The following is a 15303-nucleotide window of genomic DNA, read 5'->3' as shown; positions in this document are numbered from 1 at the left end:
AACCTAAGACGATATTTACCAGTTGCCTTAATACAGGCCCCCGTGCACCCCTGTATAACTCAGTGCCTTTACGGTAATTCACAATGCCAGTAGTTTTTGCCATCTTGTCCTTCTTACATGGCGATATCCGCACCCTACTATGCCAGCTACGGTGTCTATTTCTCCATTGCCATGCATTTTACACCAGGACATGATCACGTTTTTTTTTGCCACCAGTTGAGAGCCTCACCCGATCTCACGTTACCCTCTTACCGATTTGTGGCGAGGCCACGAACAGTTTTTGACCTCCACGGGTTCTATTGTTAGGAAGGTCTTCCAGTTTGGGATCCGAAGCTCGCTATGATGGCAAAAGAGTTTTAAGGGACTTTGTTGGTGCCTTTTTTTCTTGTTTTTTTCTTTTTTCCTTTTTATCCCTTTTCCAGCTCACCTCTACAATTTTTCACCCGATGGAAATTTTTTCTCTCAGGTTACTGCCTACGGCGAACTGTTATTACTTCTGTTTTTATTTTTTTCTATTTTCGGCTCGTATCATCCTGCTGGCAGATCCACGCACTTTTTGTACATGTGCTTGTATGTGCTTCAGGTGGCATGGCCTGCCTGGTCATTTATGTATTGGCTCAAGTGTTTACCTGTGCTTATTCATTATTGTATGTTCTGCTATGGCGAAGCCCCTAAGGATAGTCTCATGGAATACTAGAGGTCTGAATGCACCTCAGAAAAGATCTCTGTTTTTTTCTGTGTTAAAAAAATGTCATCCTCATATTATATGCCTCCAGAAGACTCATCTTACGGGCTCTAAGACAAGGGCCCTGAAACGCCCGTGGCTATCAAACTCATACCATGCTACTCACACTAACTATTCCAGGGGGTATCTATCCTACTGGCTAAATCTCTCCCAGCAGAGATGATAAAAGTTAAAACAGACCCTGAAGGGTGGTTTATTGTTCTTACTTTACAGATTTCCACTGTAACCTTTACTCTGGTGAACATTTATATTCCCCCCCCCATTTTCAGTGGAGGTACTCTCCAAATTGTCACTCCAACTACTGAATAGACCCCCTGGCCCCCTGCTTTATGTGGGGGATTTTTTCCATTGAACACTTTTTTTATTGAACACGTATACATCCATGCATTTCTTGTAACAAAGACTTCAAGTAATACAATGTATAATAACAGGTAATTCGCTATGTCTTCCCCCAGGTTATAAGTATTAACATACGTTATCTTTTGCAGTACCAATGACATTCAAAAAGCATTCCAAACACTGTGCAATCCATGTCGGTCTATTAATCGCTTCTCCCCCTCACATACATTCCTTACAAAAGGCTGTTGGTTTGCGCATCCTATTGTATCACTCTTTTTTATTTTCAGTATCATATACAGGTTTCAGGTGTTTTGAGCCACTTGTCCCAAATTTTTTCATACTTTGTAGGGCACCCTCTATGTGAATATGTGAGTTTCTTATAGGGTAGGACTGTATTTACTTCTGCAATCCAATGTGCGAGTTCTGGAGGATCAGGCCTCATCCAGATTCTGGCTATGACCTTCCTTGCAGAGAAGAGTGTTTCATGGAGAAATATCTTTTGGAATTTATTAATCTCTGTATCTGGGAAAATTCCTAAAATGCACAGTTTGGGCTGTAGTGTGACAGGAGAGCCTGTTGTGTCATGTAGGAATCTCACCACCTGGGTCCAGAAAGCCTGGATCTGTGGGCATTGCCATATTAAGTGAAAAAAAGTGCCTACTGCTTGATTGCACATCGGACATGTTATATCTGGATTTTCTGAACGGTGTGAGGTAGGATCTATGCAGTATGAAAATCTGAGTTAACCGATCTGATAGTTTAGGGGATACTATTTTGCAAGCATCTAGAGCATCACTCCATTCATCATCCTCCATATTGCCCACCACCACCTCCCTCTCCCACCTAGATTTCAGTGCGTATGCTATTCTGGTTGTTGATGGTGACGTCAGCATAAGGTAGAATTGAGAGATGAATTTTTTGGGGTCTGGGTATTTTATTGATTCCATGAGAGGATTATTGGCTGAGACGAGATCATCTAAGGGAAATTGCGAACGGAAGGCGTGGCGAAATTGTAGGTATCTGAAAACAGCTGGTTTGGAAGCAGAAACTCAGATTTCAATCTGTCAAAGCTCTTCAGTTTTCCATTACAGCTAATATGGGACAAGTAAAATATTCCCCTGGAACTCCACACCTCACTGTCCGGGATCATAAAGAACTCAGGCAGATCTGGATTGTGCAAACAAAGAAAAGAAAAAAATTTTGCGCTAGGTGCATGTGATATAAAACTCAATAAATGTTATGAAATAAAGCTACCGTGATGGAGGTCCTGCCGATAAACACTATAACCCCGACATAAGGGCAAAAAACAGTAAATACATATAAAAGAGTGCAGCGCTGGACAAAAGTGAATAAATTATAAACACAATAAATAAATACAGTGAAAATGAAATAAAGTGAAAAAACCACACTACATACAATGGAATAAGTTAGGATACTCAAACTAAAAAAATTAAACAATTAAGTGAAAAATAATTAAAAAATAATAAAAAAGTCCAAAGGAAATCAAAGCTTGATTGCATATACAGAGAGCTTGTTCAGAAAGACCCTGTGTGGTATTCCAGATGAAAAGTGCTTCCCATCACCAGGTATAAGGGAATGGAGGCTTACCAGAAAGCCTGCGACCGCCCCTACTCAGGGGGGTCAGTACAGGCTTAGTAGATCTCATAAGAGGTCACAAAGAGGTATGTGCTGATGGTCATCCACCCTCCTTCCTCGTTCCCAAAGATGTCTTCAATGGTGGCTGCTAGCTTCCCAAATGATCAAAAGCTCAGGTACTCCAGCAGGTAGACCGAATAGGAAAAAAAGGAGGGGATTCTCATAGTGCAACTTGCCAAAAAGATTTATTTAAATGTTCCAAGTAAATGCCATGTATAGGCACAAATATAGAGTAAAAACTGAGTAAAAACAGCAAAAGGATATTTTGCAGCTCTCATTTGTTTTTGAAAATGAAGAAAGACAAGAAAAAAAATGTTTTTTTTCTTTTTTTAATTTTCAAAACTTTGTGACAAAAAGCGAGGTCTGCAAAATACTCACTATACCTCTCAGAAAATAGCTTGGGGTGTCTACTTTCCAAAATGGGGTCATTTGGGGGGGGTTTGTGCCACCTGGGCATTCCATGGCCTCCGAGACTGTGATAGGCAGTGAAGAGTGAAATCAAAAATTTACGCCCTTAGAAATCCTGAAGGCGGTGATTGGTTTTCGGGGTCCCGTACGCGGCTAGGCTCCCAAAAAGTCTCACACATGTGGTATCCCCGTACTCAGGAGAAGCAACAGAATGTATTTTGGGGTGTAATTTCACATATTCCCATGGCATGTTTGAGCAATATATCATTTAGTGACAACTTTGTGCAAAAAAATAAAATAAAATTTGTCTCTTTCCCGCAACTTGTGTCACAATATAAAATATTCCATGGACTCGACATGCCTCTCAGCAAATAGCTTGGGGTGTCTACTTTCCAAAATGGGGTCATTTGGGGGGGTTTTGAACTGTCCTGGCATTTTATGCACAACATTTAGAAGCTTATGTCACACATCACCCACTCTTCTAACCAGTTGAAGACAAAGCCTTTTCTGACACTTTTTGATTACATGAAAAAATAATTTTTTTTGCAAGAAAATTACTTTGAACCCCCAAACATTATATATTTTTTTAAAGCAAATGCCCTACAGATTAAAATGGTGGGTGTTTCATTTTTTTTTTCACACAGTATTTGCGCAGCGATTTTTCAAACGCATTTTTTGGGGAAAAAACACACTTTTTTACATTTTAATGCACTAAAACACACTATATTGCCCAAATGTTTGATGAAATAAAAAAGATGATCTTAGGCCGAGTACATGGATACCAAACTTGACATGCTTTAAAATTGCGCACAAACGTGCAGTGGCAACAAAATAAATACATTTTTAAAAGCCTTTAAAAGCCTTTACAGGTTACCACTTTAGATTTACAGAGGAGGTCTACTGCTAAAATTACTGCCCTCGATCTGACCGTCGCGGTGATACCTCACATGCATGGTGCAATTGCTGTTTACATTTGACGCCAGACTGACGCTTGCGTTCGCCTTAGCGCGAGAGCAGGGGGGGACAGGGGTGCTTTTTTTTTTTTTTCTTTATTATTTTTTTGCTTTTTTATCTTATTTTTAAACTGTTCCTTTCATTTTTTTTTTTTTTTTAAATCATTTTTATTGTTATCTCAGGGAATGTAAATATCCCATATGATAGCAATAGGTAGTGATAGGTACTCTTTTTTGAAAAAATTGGGGTCTATTAGACCCTAGATCTCTCCTCTGCCCTCAAAGCATCTGACCACACCAAGATCGGTGTGATAAAATGCTTCCCCAATTTCCCAATGGCGCTATTTACATCCGGCAAAATCTAAGTAATAAAATGCTCGTAGCTTCCGGTTTCTTAGGCCATAGAGATGTTTGGAGCCACTCTGGTCTCTGATCAGCTCTATGGTCAGCTGGCTGAATCACCGGCTGCATTCTCAGGTTCCCTGTTGAGACAGGAGAGCCAGAGAAAAACACGGAAGACGGTAGGGGGGGGCATTCCCTCCCACTGCTTGTAAAAGCAGTCTAGAGGCTAATTAGCCGCTAGGATTGCTTTTACATGAAAGCTGACCGCTGGCTGAAAAGAATGATACCAAGATGATACCTAAACCTGCAGGCATCATTCTGGTATAACCACTCAAAGTCGTGAATGGCGTACCTGAAGACAAAAAAATGGTTAACAATAAAGCACAGTAAACAGTAAAGTATAAAAAATTGCATACCTGAAAAGCAAACATGATAAAACATAATAACAATAAAACATTGCAGAATAGAATACCGTAAAAAAGAGCAGAACAATAGAGAGAGAATAGAGAGAGAGAGAACAATAAAACGACAACTATTTTTTTTTATTTTTGTTTGTGTTTTTTTTGCAAACTTGTAACTTTTATAACGGTAACCGGTTCCAGGTTCGGGTCTCTCAAAATGCGATGGCATCTTGGGAGACCCTGTGAAAGTGTGCCTAGTCTGTGCAATGCTGTACCCTACGCTAATACTCAACTAGTGAATGGTAGCGTTCAAAACATTCACCAATGCAAAGACCAGGATTGTCAGGACTGGAGGGACAATAATAGCGGGTGTCACACCTATATCCGCGCTTGCTGCAGACATGACATCTTTTTTGGGGGGGTTTGTTGGGTAGGGGTACTCGGGAGGACATAAAAATGCCTCTCATGCAGCCGACTGCATTTGGTTGGAGATGTGAATGGGGCAAGTACGGGCGCTGCAGAAGCGGTGGGTTCCCAATTAGGATTGGTGAATGCAGCAGGAAGGGCATTATGGGCACGACGGGCCTGTGTTTGTCTTTTTGGTGGCAGCGGGACACTACTTGTGCTTGCCACCTCACCAGCTTGAACTGCACTTATGGGACTCGCCACGTCACCAAGTGTTACTGCAGTGCTGGTTTGACTACGACCGGGGTGTACTAGGCCGCTGGCGCTTGCCAGTTCACCAAAACGCTACCAAAAAAACTGTTAGCGATCGCAGGGATCAGGCCTGACTCTGCGCACGCTGCAATTATGCATTTAGTGTTTTGTAAGTGACAGTGATCGATCGATACTGCACTTGGGTGGGCTGGGCTGGGCCGGGCGGAGGGGCAAAACGCAGGTGCTAGCAGGTATCTGGGCTGATCCCGCTAACACTGCGTTTTTGGGAACCCTAAACTGCTGGGGACGCCAGTATAGATCTGATCGGATCAGATATTGATCCGATCAGATACTATACCACTAAGGGAGGTGTACGGTGCGTGCGTGGGTGTTAGCACTACTGGCACTAACCTGACGCTGCCTGGGGCTGGTGCTTGCCAGTTCACCAAAACGCTACCAAAAAAACTGTTAGCGATCGCAGGGATCAGGCCTGACTCTGCGAACGCTGCAGTTATGCGTTTAGTGTTTTGTAAGTGACAGTGATCGATCGATACTGCACTTGGGTGGGCTGGGCTGGGCCGGGCGGAGGGGCAAAACGCAGGTGCTAGCAGGTATCTGGGCTGATCCCGCTAACACTGCGTTTTTGGGAACCCTAAACTGCTGGGGACGCTAGTATAGATCTGATCGGATCAGATATTGATGCGTTCAGATACTATACCACTAAGGGAGGCGTATGCTGCGTGCGTTGGTGTTAGCGGTACTGGCGCTAATCTGACGCTGCCTGGGGCGACGCATATCACCGCCGGGCGATCAGGGGGCTAAACCTTTATTCGGTAATAAACGGCGGGTGCCCTGACACTATAAAAAATAAACGAACTAACCAGCGTCACCCGTAACACTTATACGGTGATCAGTGGTGAAAGGGTTAACTAGGGGGCAATCAAGGGGTTAAAACATTTATTAGGTAGTATATGGGGGTCCCTGACGCTATAAAACGCTGACGGCGAACCTAAATATTTACCTCCCTAACTAGCGTCACCAGCGACACTAATACAGCGATCAGAAAAATGATCGCTTAGCGACACTGGTGACAGGGGGTGATCAAGGGGTTAAAACTTTATTAGGGGGGGTTAGGGGGGTACCCTAGACCTACAGGGGGCTAACACTCACTGCCCTACCACTTCTAACCGTCACAAACTGACACTATGCAGTAATCAGGAAAAAAAAAACAAAAAACTGCTTGGTGTCAGTTTGTGACAGTGGGGGGGTCGGGGGCGATCGGGGGGGGATCGGGGTGTTTAGTGTGCCTGGCATGTTCTACTGTGTTGTGTAGTGTTGTGCACTCACTCACATGTCTTCTCTCCTCGGCGCTGGAACGGAAACTCCCGAGCCGAGGAGAGATGACATCACATCCTCTGCCTCTGTGTACTATACAGAGGCAGGGGATGTTTCTCATTGGCTGGGAGCGATCGCGAGGGGGGGGCCACGATCAGATGGCCTCCCCCTCATCTTTGATCGCTGCCAGACAAATGCCGACCGCCGCTGGCACCGGAGGGGGTCCGATTGGACCCCCCGCCCGCGGGAAGGCAATCACGTACCAGGTACGTGATTTTGCCTGCCCGTGCCATTCTGCTCACGTATATAGGCGTGAGGCGGTCGGGAAGTGGTTAAATCCTGCTTAGAAAGGAACCTATTTCTAATACCACATCCCCGAGATAACGCCTCTATATGTCGGCAGGGCATGGGCCATCCATGGTCTCGCCTGCTTCGACTGGAAGGACGGTGAGACTACGGCAGGAGGTTAGACCGGGTGTGTCCCCACACTCTCACAGAATGATCCCGATAGGGGTGATTGGGTGCCTAGGTGGCGAACCCGGTTCCTTGACACAATTCTAGGGGAGTTGCTCTACTGTCTCCGTTTGTTGCTCGTTATGCGCCCAGGGTTTCGGGGATTTGTAGGAATATGCCTTAATAAAGATTTAACACAATACTGTTATGATGCTATACGTTCTTATTGGTACCTAGTATGTAGCACTATTCTGACTCTTATGCGTATTAATGTATTGCTGTATGTTCACTTGCATGTATCCTGTGAAACCTTCATAAAAACATTGAAACAAAATATATGAGTGTCACAGCAAAGGGTCTGAATACTTAGGACCATGTGATATTTCAGTTTTTCTTTTTTAATAAATCTGCAAAAAATTTAAACAATTCTGTGTTTTTCTGTCAATATGGGGTGCTGTGTGTACATTAATGAGGAAATAAAATGAACTTAAATGATTTTAGCAAATGGCTGCAATATAACAAAGAGTGAAAAATTTAAGGGGGTCTGAACACTTTCCGTCCCCACTGTATATACATTTTTTCACTCATATGAGTGTTTTATCACTTTTTTATTAGTTTGAAGATCATTTAGCACTTGCACTTGTCTTTTTGTATCACATTAATATTGTTTGATGATTTATATGTTATTTTGGTCACTATTGTTATTTTTATTCATCAAGGTCTTGCGCAAGATCACATATAATCGTTTATATCCACTGTATAACCCACACAATTACTTAACTCTGACATATCTTGAGAGTTAGTTAATATGGTACTAAAAACCTCATGTATTATTTCACAAAAATTCTTACTCTCAGAAACTCCATACATTTAGACTTTTTATAATATTACAAACATGTTATGTCCATATGAATAAAGATATACCAATATATTTTTATGAATATATCCAAATAATATATCATGATTAATATTTGATAAAAAAACAAAACAAAACAAACAAATAGGTCACATTGTCCAAATAATTTTGCATATAATTACTCCAATATAATGTAATAATATAATAAAATATAATGAATTATAGAATTATTGCTAATATAATTATTTGCAGTGAATAATTTTACAAAACATATCAAAACACAGTTTGTGAATAAGTCTTTTTCCTTATCCCTGAGTCAAGGAGAACATCTCTGTTCATTATTATTTGATACTTAAATCCAAACATTCTTTTTTTTTTTAACATGGAACCTTAGAATTTACGACTTGGTAGAATATATGGTGAGGCCCTTAAAACCTTCTTGTGGGAATCTTTTCTCTAAAGACAGTGAACTTAGTTTTACTTTAAAAAAAAAAAAAAAAAAAAATATATATATATATATATATATATATATATATATATATATATATATATATATATATATATATATAAATATATATATACACAGTATTTCAGTAAGTACACCCCTCAGTCACATGTTTGTAAATATTTTCTTCTATCTTTTCATGTGACAACACTGAAGAAATGACACTTTGCTACAATGTAAAGTAGTGAGTGTACAGCTTGTATAACAGTGTAAATATTCTGTCCCCTCAAAATAACTCAACACACAGCCATTAATGTCTAAACTGCTGGCAACAAAAGTAAGTACACCCCTAAGCTAAAATGTCCAAATTGGGCCAAAAGTGTCAATATTTTGTGTGGCCACCATTATTTTCCAGCACTGCCTTAACCCTCTTGGGCATGGAGGTCACCAGAGCTTCACAGGTTGCCACTGGAGTCCTCTTCCACTCCTCCATGATGACATCACGGAGCTGGTAGATGTTAGAGGCCTTGCGCTCCTCCACCTTCCATTTGAGGATGCCCTACAGATGATCAATAGGGTTTAGGTCTGGAGACATGCTTGGCCAGTCCATCACATTTACCCTCAGCTTCTTTACCAAGGCAGTGGTCATCTTGGAGGTGTGTTTGGGGTCGTTATCATGTTGGAATACTGTCGTTCGGCCCAGTCTCCGAAGGAAGGGGACCATGATCTGCTTCAGTATGTCACAGTACATGTTGGTATTCATGATTCCCTCAGTGAACTGTAGCTTCCCAGTGCCCCCAGCACTCATGTAGTCCCAGACCATGACACTCCCACCACCATGTTTGACTGTAGACAAGACACACCTGTCTTTGTACTCCTCACCTGGTTTCCACCACACACGCTTGTCACCATCTGAACCAAATAAGTTTATCTTGGTCTCATCAGACCACAGGACATGGTTCCAGTAATCCATGTTCTTAGTCTGCTTGTCTTCAGGAAACTGTTTGCGGGATTTCTTGTGCATCATCTTTAGAAGAAGCTTCCTTCTGGGATGACAGCCATGCAGACCAATTTGATGAAGTGTGCGGCGTATGGTCTGAGCATTGACAGGCTGACCCCCCACCCCTTTAACCTCTGCAGCAATGCTCGCAGCATTTATACCTCTATTTCCAAAAGATCTCTGGATATGATGCTGAGCACGTGACCTCAACTTCTTTGATCGACTATGGCGAGGCCTGTTCTGAGTGGAACCTGTCCTGTTAAATCACTGTATGGTCCTGGCCACCATGCTGCAGCTCAGTTTCAGGGTCTTGGCATCTTCTTATAGCCTAGGCCATCTTTATGTAGAGCAACAATTCTTTTTTTCAGATCTCAGAGAGTTCTTTGCCATGAGGTGTAATGTTGAACTTCCAGTGACCAGTATGAGAGAGTGATGAGAGATTAAGAGTGATAACACCATATTTAACACACCTCCTCCCCATTCACACCTGAGACCTTGTAACACTAACAAGTCATATGACACCAGGGATGGAAAATGGCTAATTGGGCCCAATTTGGACATTTTCACTTAGAGGTGTATTCACTTTTGTTGCCAGCAGTTTAGACATTAATGGCTGTGTGTTGAGTTATTTTGAGGGGACAGCAAATTTACACTGTTATACAAGCTGTACACTGACTACTTTACATTGTAGCAAAGTGTCATTTCTTCAGTGTTGTCACATGAAAAGATAGAAGAAAATATTTCCAAAAAGTGACTGAGTGGTGTACCCACTTTTGTGAGATACTGTATATAGGAACAAGATGGTCCCTAAGTTGCTTATGAAACCACAAAACATGTAAAAAAATTAATGTTATTTTGGCCTTCTTGCTTAATTTTTTAACCTCCATAGTTCTGACAACCCCCCCCCCCAAAAAAAAAATAAAAAGTCTGAGCCCCCACATATACAAACATAAACTCACACATTGAAGTGCCTACGCCTGAAAACATTGATTGCGATACACAGGTTACATATTGCCGGAATGAGAGCAATAATTCTATCACCAGACCTCCTCTGTAACACTAAACTGATGAGCTATAGGGGCTTTTAAAGCCTCGCCTATAGAAAATATAGGATACTGAAGGTTGTCACCAATTCACAGGTGTACAAAAATTTGTTGACATATTGTTGTTTGACATGCTGGGTATATATTTACTCGGTGCAACCTCGGCTTTTATATTTTACCAAAAAATTGGGTAATTTATTGTGTTTTTGTGCCCTCTAAAATGGACATTTGGGCAAAAAAAATAATAATACAAAAACATCTATGGCATTGAAAGGGTTAAAGGAAGCGTTCCACTTCGTTACATGTTCCTGTTCCTGCAGCGGCTCAGGGATCGGAGTCCTCTGTGTGACAGCAATGCGGGGAGAAGTTCCCTGTACCGGCTGTCACTTTATGAAAAGAGCGCGGCCGTGCCATTCATTCACAGAATTCTGTCCTTTACCGATGACGGCTTGTAGTTTTCAATGTACTCCCACACCGCTGCTGAGCTCTCTGGTAGATGAAGAAGAAGGAGATTGTCATAAGGGACGAGGAGATTGTCATAAGAGACGAGGAGATTGTCATAAGGGACGAGGAGATTGTCATAAGGGACGAGGAGATTGTCATAAGGGATGAGGAGATTGTCATAAGGAACGAGGAGATTGTCATAAGGGACGAGGAGATTGTCATAAGAGACGAGGAGATTGTCATAAGGGATGAGGAGATTGTCATAAGGGATGAGGAGATTGTCATAAGGGACGAGGAGATTGGAACCCCGATTTAGTCCCTTGGACAAACCATTTTTTCAAAAAATCTCCACACCCCTGGAACTGTTTCTTACATGATGAAGCTCAGCCATGGAGTATATCTGAGGTGTATATCAGGGTGTGCTTCTTCCCCACATGAGAGCTGTGATGTCCAGCAACATTCATATAGAAGACATTTGCCGCACTCAAGGCACTAATACACCTTGAGGGTTGTGTGGGATCCCTGATGTACAGGAAGACAGGACTTCAGTGAAGAACAATTCCCTCACTTAGGAAAGGAATACGGCTTCTCCCCGTGTGAGATCTCTGATGTCTGGAAAGATGGGGCTTCTGTGAAAAACATTTCCCACACTCAGGACAGGAATACGGCTTCTCCCCCGTGTGAGATCTCTGATGTGTGGAAAGATCGGACTTCTGTGAAAAGCATTTCCCACACTCAGGACAGGAATACGGCTTCTCCCCTGTGTGAGATCTCTGATGTGTGTAAAGATTGGACATCTGTGAAAAATATTTCCCACACTCAGGACAGGAATGCAGATTCTCCCCCGTGTGAGATCTCTGATGTGTTTTATGATGTGACTTATCTGAAAAACATTTCCCGCACTCAGGACAGGAATACGGCTTCTCCCCTGTGTGAGATCTCTGATGTGTGTAAAGACTGGACTTCTGTGAAAAACATTTCCCGCACTCAGGACAGGAATACGGCTTCTCCCCTGTGTGAGATCTCCGATGTGTGGAAAGACTGGAGATTTGTGAAAAACATTTCCCACACTCAGGACAGGAATACGGTTTCTCCCCTGTGTGAGATCTCCGATGTGTGGACAGACTAGAGATTTGTGAGAAACATTTCCCGCACTCAGGACAGGAATGCGGCTTCTCCCCTGTATGAGATCTCTGATGTTTTTTAAGATGGGACTTATCTGAAAAACATTTCCCGCACTCAGGACAGGAATACGGCTTCTCCCCCGTGTGAGATCTCTGATGTCTGTAAAGATCGGACCTCATTGAAAAACATTTCCCACACTCAGGACAGGAATACTGCTTCTCCCCAGTGTGAGATCTCCGATGTGTGGAAAGATGGGACTTCTGTGAGAAACATTTCCCACACTCAGGACAGGAATACGGCTTCTCTCCTGTGTGAGATCTTATATGCACATGAAGATGGTATTTAGAATGGAAACACTTCCCACACTCAGTACAGGAAAAGCTCTTCTCTGTTGGAAGGACGGCACCGTCCCTCACAGTCTGAGGTTCCTCAGGATAAGAGGAATACGATGGTCCATCTACACTGTGTGGTGCCGGATGGACATTTGAGGTAGTCGGGTTTTCTCCTGGACTATACTGTGTGATGTCCTCATCTTCTACTTTACAGTCTGGAGACAAAGTGAGACAATCCTCTGAGGTTTTCCTCATCTCCCGTCCATCTACTAAAATAGAAATAAAAAGATTATTACTAGACATGAGCAGATTGGTTCCCCTAAACCAGGACTCCGCCCACATCAGGCAGCTTTGTCTCTGAGGATCTTACAATTCCCCCCTCAAGGTAACTAGTAAATGGGTCCTCTGTAGGGCGGCAACTAATGATTATTTTCAGAATTGATTAGTTGGCAGATTATTGTTTCAATTAATCGACTAATTGGATAAAAACCTAAAAAAAAGGTTAGTGTATAATTTAGTTAATATTCTTGAATATCTATATACAGCAGTAAATATAAATATCCAGATATATAGTTGGATATTTAATCCACTCTGAGAATAACAGACAGATAGATGTATTATTAGAGGGAGAATCTGCTACATATCAGAATCAGAGATCAACATTATTAAAATATAAAAAAGGAGGTAAAACTCTGTTTTGCAGATGATCAGACAGGAGTGTAATATAATATGATGGATGACAGACTCCCTTGTCATAGACAGGTAGGTGGGTACAAGCTCCCTGCACCTGATGTCACTTATGCTGTCCGAACACAAACTCATTTTTCTTTCAAAAAAACATTCATCCAATTTTCTAACCATTAGTGGGTCAAATCGGCGTTCATTTTCCACCACAGTGACAGGAAAATTCAAAGGAGCAGAACAGAAAACTTTTCTCCATCAAACAAATTTTCACATTGTGTATGTGGTTTTTGCTCAAAAGTTACATTCATTTTACAATTGAAGGTTAAAAGCAAGTGGAATTTTCTAACTACACTCGTCCATTCATCGAATGTACAAATAATTTTCATACAAATATTTGTGTGAATATTCTCATCCAAAAATCGATCCGTGTATGGCCAGCATAGGACATTTAGTAGCAGCAGTATGATTTTGTTTAATCATCTGTTAGGATGGGTATAAAAAAAAAAAAAGGCCTTTATATTACAAAAACAGCAGATAATCACTACTATAAGAGATTCATTTATACTGTGAAATAGTGAAAGTAATATATCTTATATTATATATATAATAATAAATATACCCAGAAGTAGGATATATGGGGATTTTACCTGGGAGTCACACATGAAGATATATGGAGGTTAGGGGGGGGGACTTTTATATTAAAGTAATACTGAAAGCTGAGATTTTTTTTTCATGGATATAATATTTTTTTATATAATGCACAATACTAGTAAACTTTTACTTTATGTAATAGTAATGCCTTCTATCTCCTCCAGTCTATCAGCCTCCACCTTCTCTGGGGTCAGATGCTGATCTTCTCTGCACAGAGACCTTAAAGTCATTGTAAATGTTGGATTTCTTTTTTAAATAAACTTGTCATACTTACCTCTAGGGATGCACAGAAATATCAGCAGCCGAAAAGAAACTGCCGAAAATTGTGTTTTCGGCACATTGTACAAAGGAAAATATTGCTGATAATGGAGCGGAAAATGGTGCCACCCTTTGCGGGGGTGTCATCCTGGAGTGCCCCAGTCCTCCCCTCGGCGATCTCCGTGTGTCACGGTGCTGAATTGCCTGGGTCGCAGTAACAATGTCCCGCCTTCTGTGATAGACGGCACACTGATCCAATGGTGGGACATTGAATCTGTGACGTGATCGCAGGAGGCGGGACATTATTACTGCGACCTGGGCAATTCAAATACAGCTCCGTGACACATGGAGATCACCGCTTTAATCTAGGCACTGGCAGGCTGCATGACGGGCACTGGTGAGGCTGCATCTGATGGGCACAGGTGAGGTTGCATTGATCTCCTGCATCATGTCCTCAGACTCTGACCATCTCCTGAATCATATCTGCAGTCTCTGACCATCTCCTGTATCTTTTTTTGCAGTCTCATCATGTCCTGTATCATATCCGCAGTCTCTGACCATCTCCTGTATCATGTCCGCAGTCTCTGACCATCTCCTGTACCATGTCCGCAGTCTCTGACCATCTCCTGTACCATGTCTGCAGTCTCTGACCATCTCCTGTACCATGTCCGCAGTCTCTGACCATCTCCTGTATCATGTATGCAGTCTCTGATCATCTCCTGTATCATGTATGCAGTCTCTGATCATCTCCTGTATCATGTCTTCTAGAGGTGCACCGAATGGAAATGTTGCTAATACTATACTATAGTGTGTTTAAGTAAGAGATTGCAGACATGATACAAGAGATGGTTAGAGACTGGTGACATGATACAGGAGCTGGTTAGAGACTGGGGACATGATACAGGAGATGATTAGAGACTGGCGACATGATACAGGAGGTGGTTAGAGACTTAGGACATGATACAGGAGCTGGTTAGAGAATGGGGACGTGATATAGGAGATGATTAGAGACTGGGGACATGATACAGGAGGTGGTTAGAGACTGGGGACATGATACAGGAGATGGTTAGAGGCTGGGGACATGATACAGGAGATGGTTAGAGACTGAGGACATGATACAGGAGATGGTTAGAGACTGGGGACATGATACAGGAGATGGTTAGAGACTGGGGACAT

At 42.1% G+C, this 15303-nt stretch overlaps 1 protein-coding gene and 1 pseudogene across 1 annotated transcript in view; both read right to left on the bottom strand.

Moving 5' to 3' along the window:
• LOC141122063 (uncharacterized) overlaps positions 1–15303 on the bottom strand; it is a 309667-nt pseudogene that overhangs the window by 234312 nt on the left and 60052 nt on the right.
• The window catches only part of LOC141122054 (uncharacterized), a 61344-nt gene continuing 56566 nt past the window's right edge, over positions 10526–15303 (bottom strand). The window contains 1 exon segment of the mRNA XM_073611849.1: positions 10526–12803. Within this exon segment, the coding sequence (XP_073467950.1) occupies positions 11623–12803 (1181 nt within the window). The 3' untranslated portion in view covers positions 10526–11622.

The sequence above is a fragment of the Aquarana catesbeiana genome, unplaced genomic scaffold (genome assembly GCF_042186555.1).
Source record: "Aquarana catesbeiana isolate 2022-GZ unplaced genomic scaffold, ASM4218655v1 unanchor237, whole genome shotgun sequence".
In the NCBI taxonomy this organism is placed as follows: Eukaryota; Metazoa; Chordata; class Amphibia; order Anura; family Ranidae; genus Aquarana; species Aquarana catesbeiana.
Note: the sequence above shows the minus strand (reverse complement) of the source record. Positions and strands in the feature narration are given on the sequence as shown.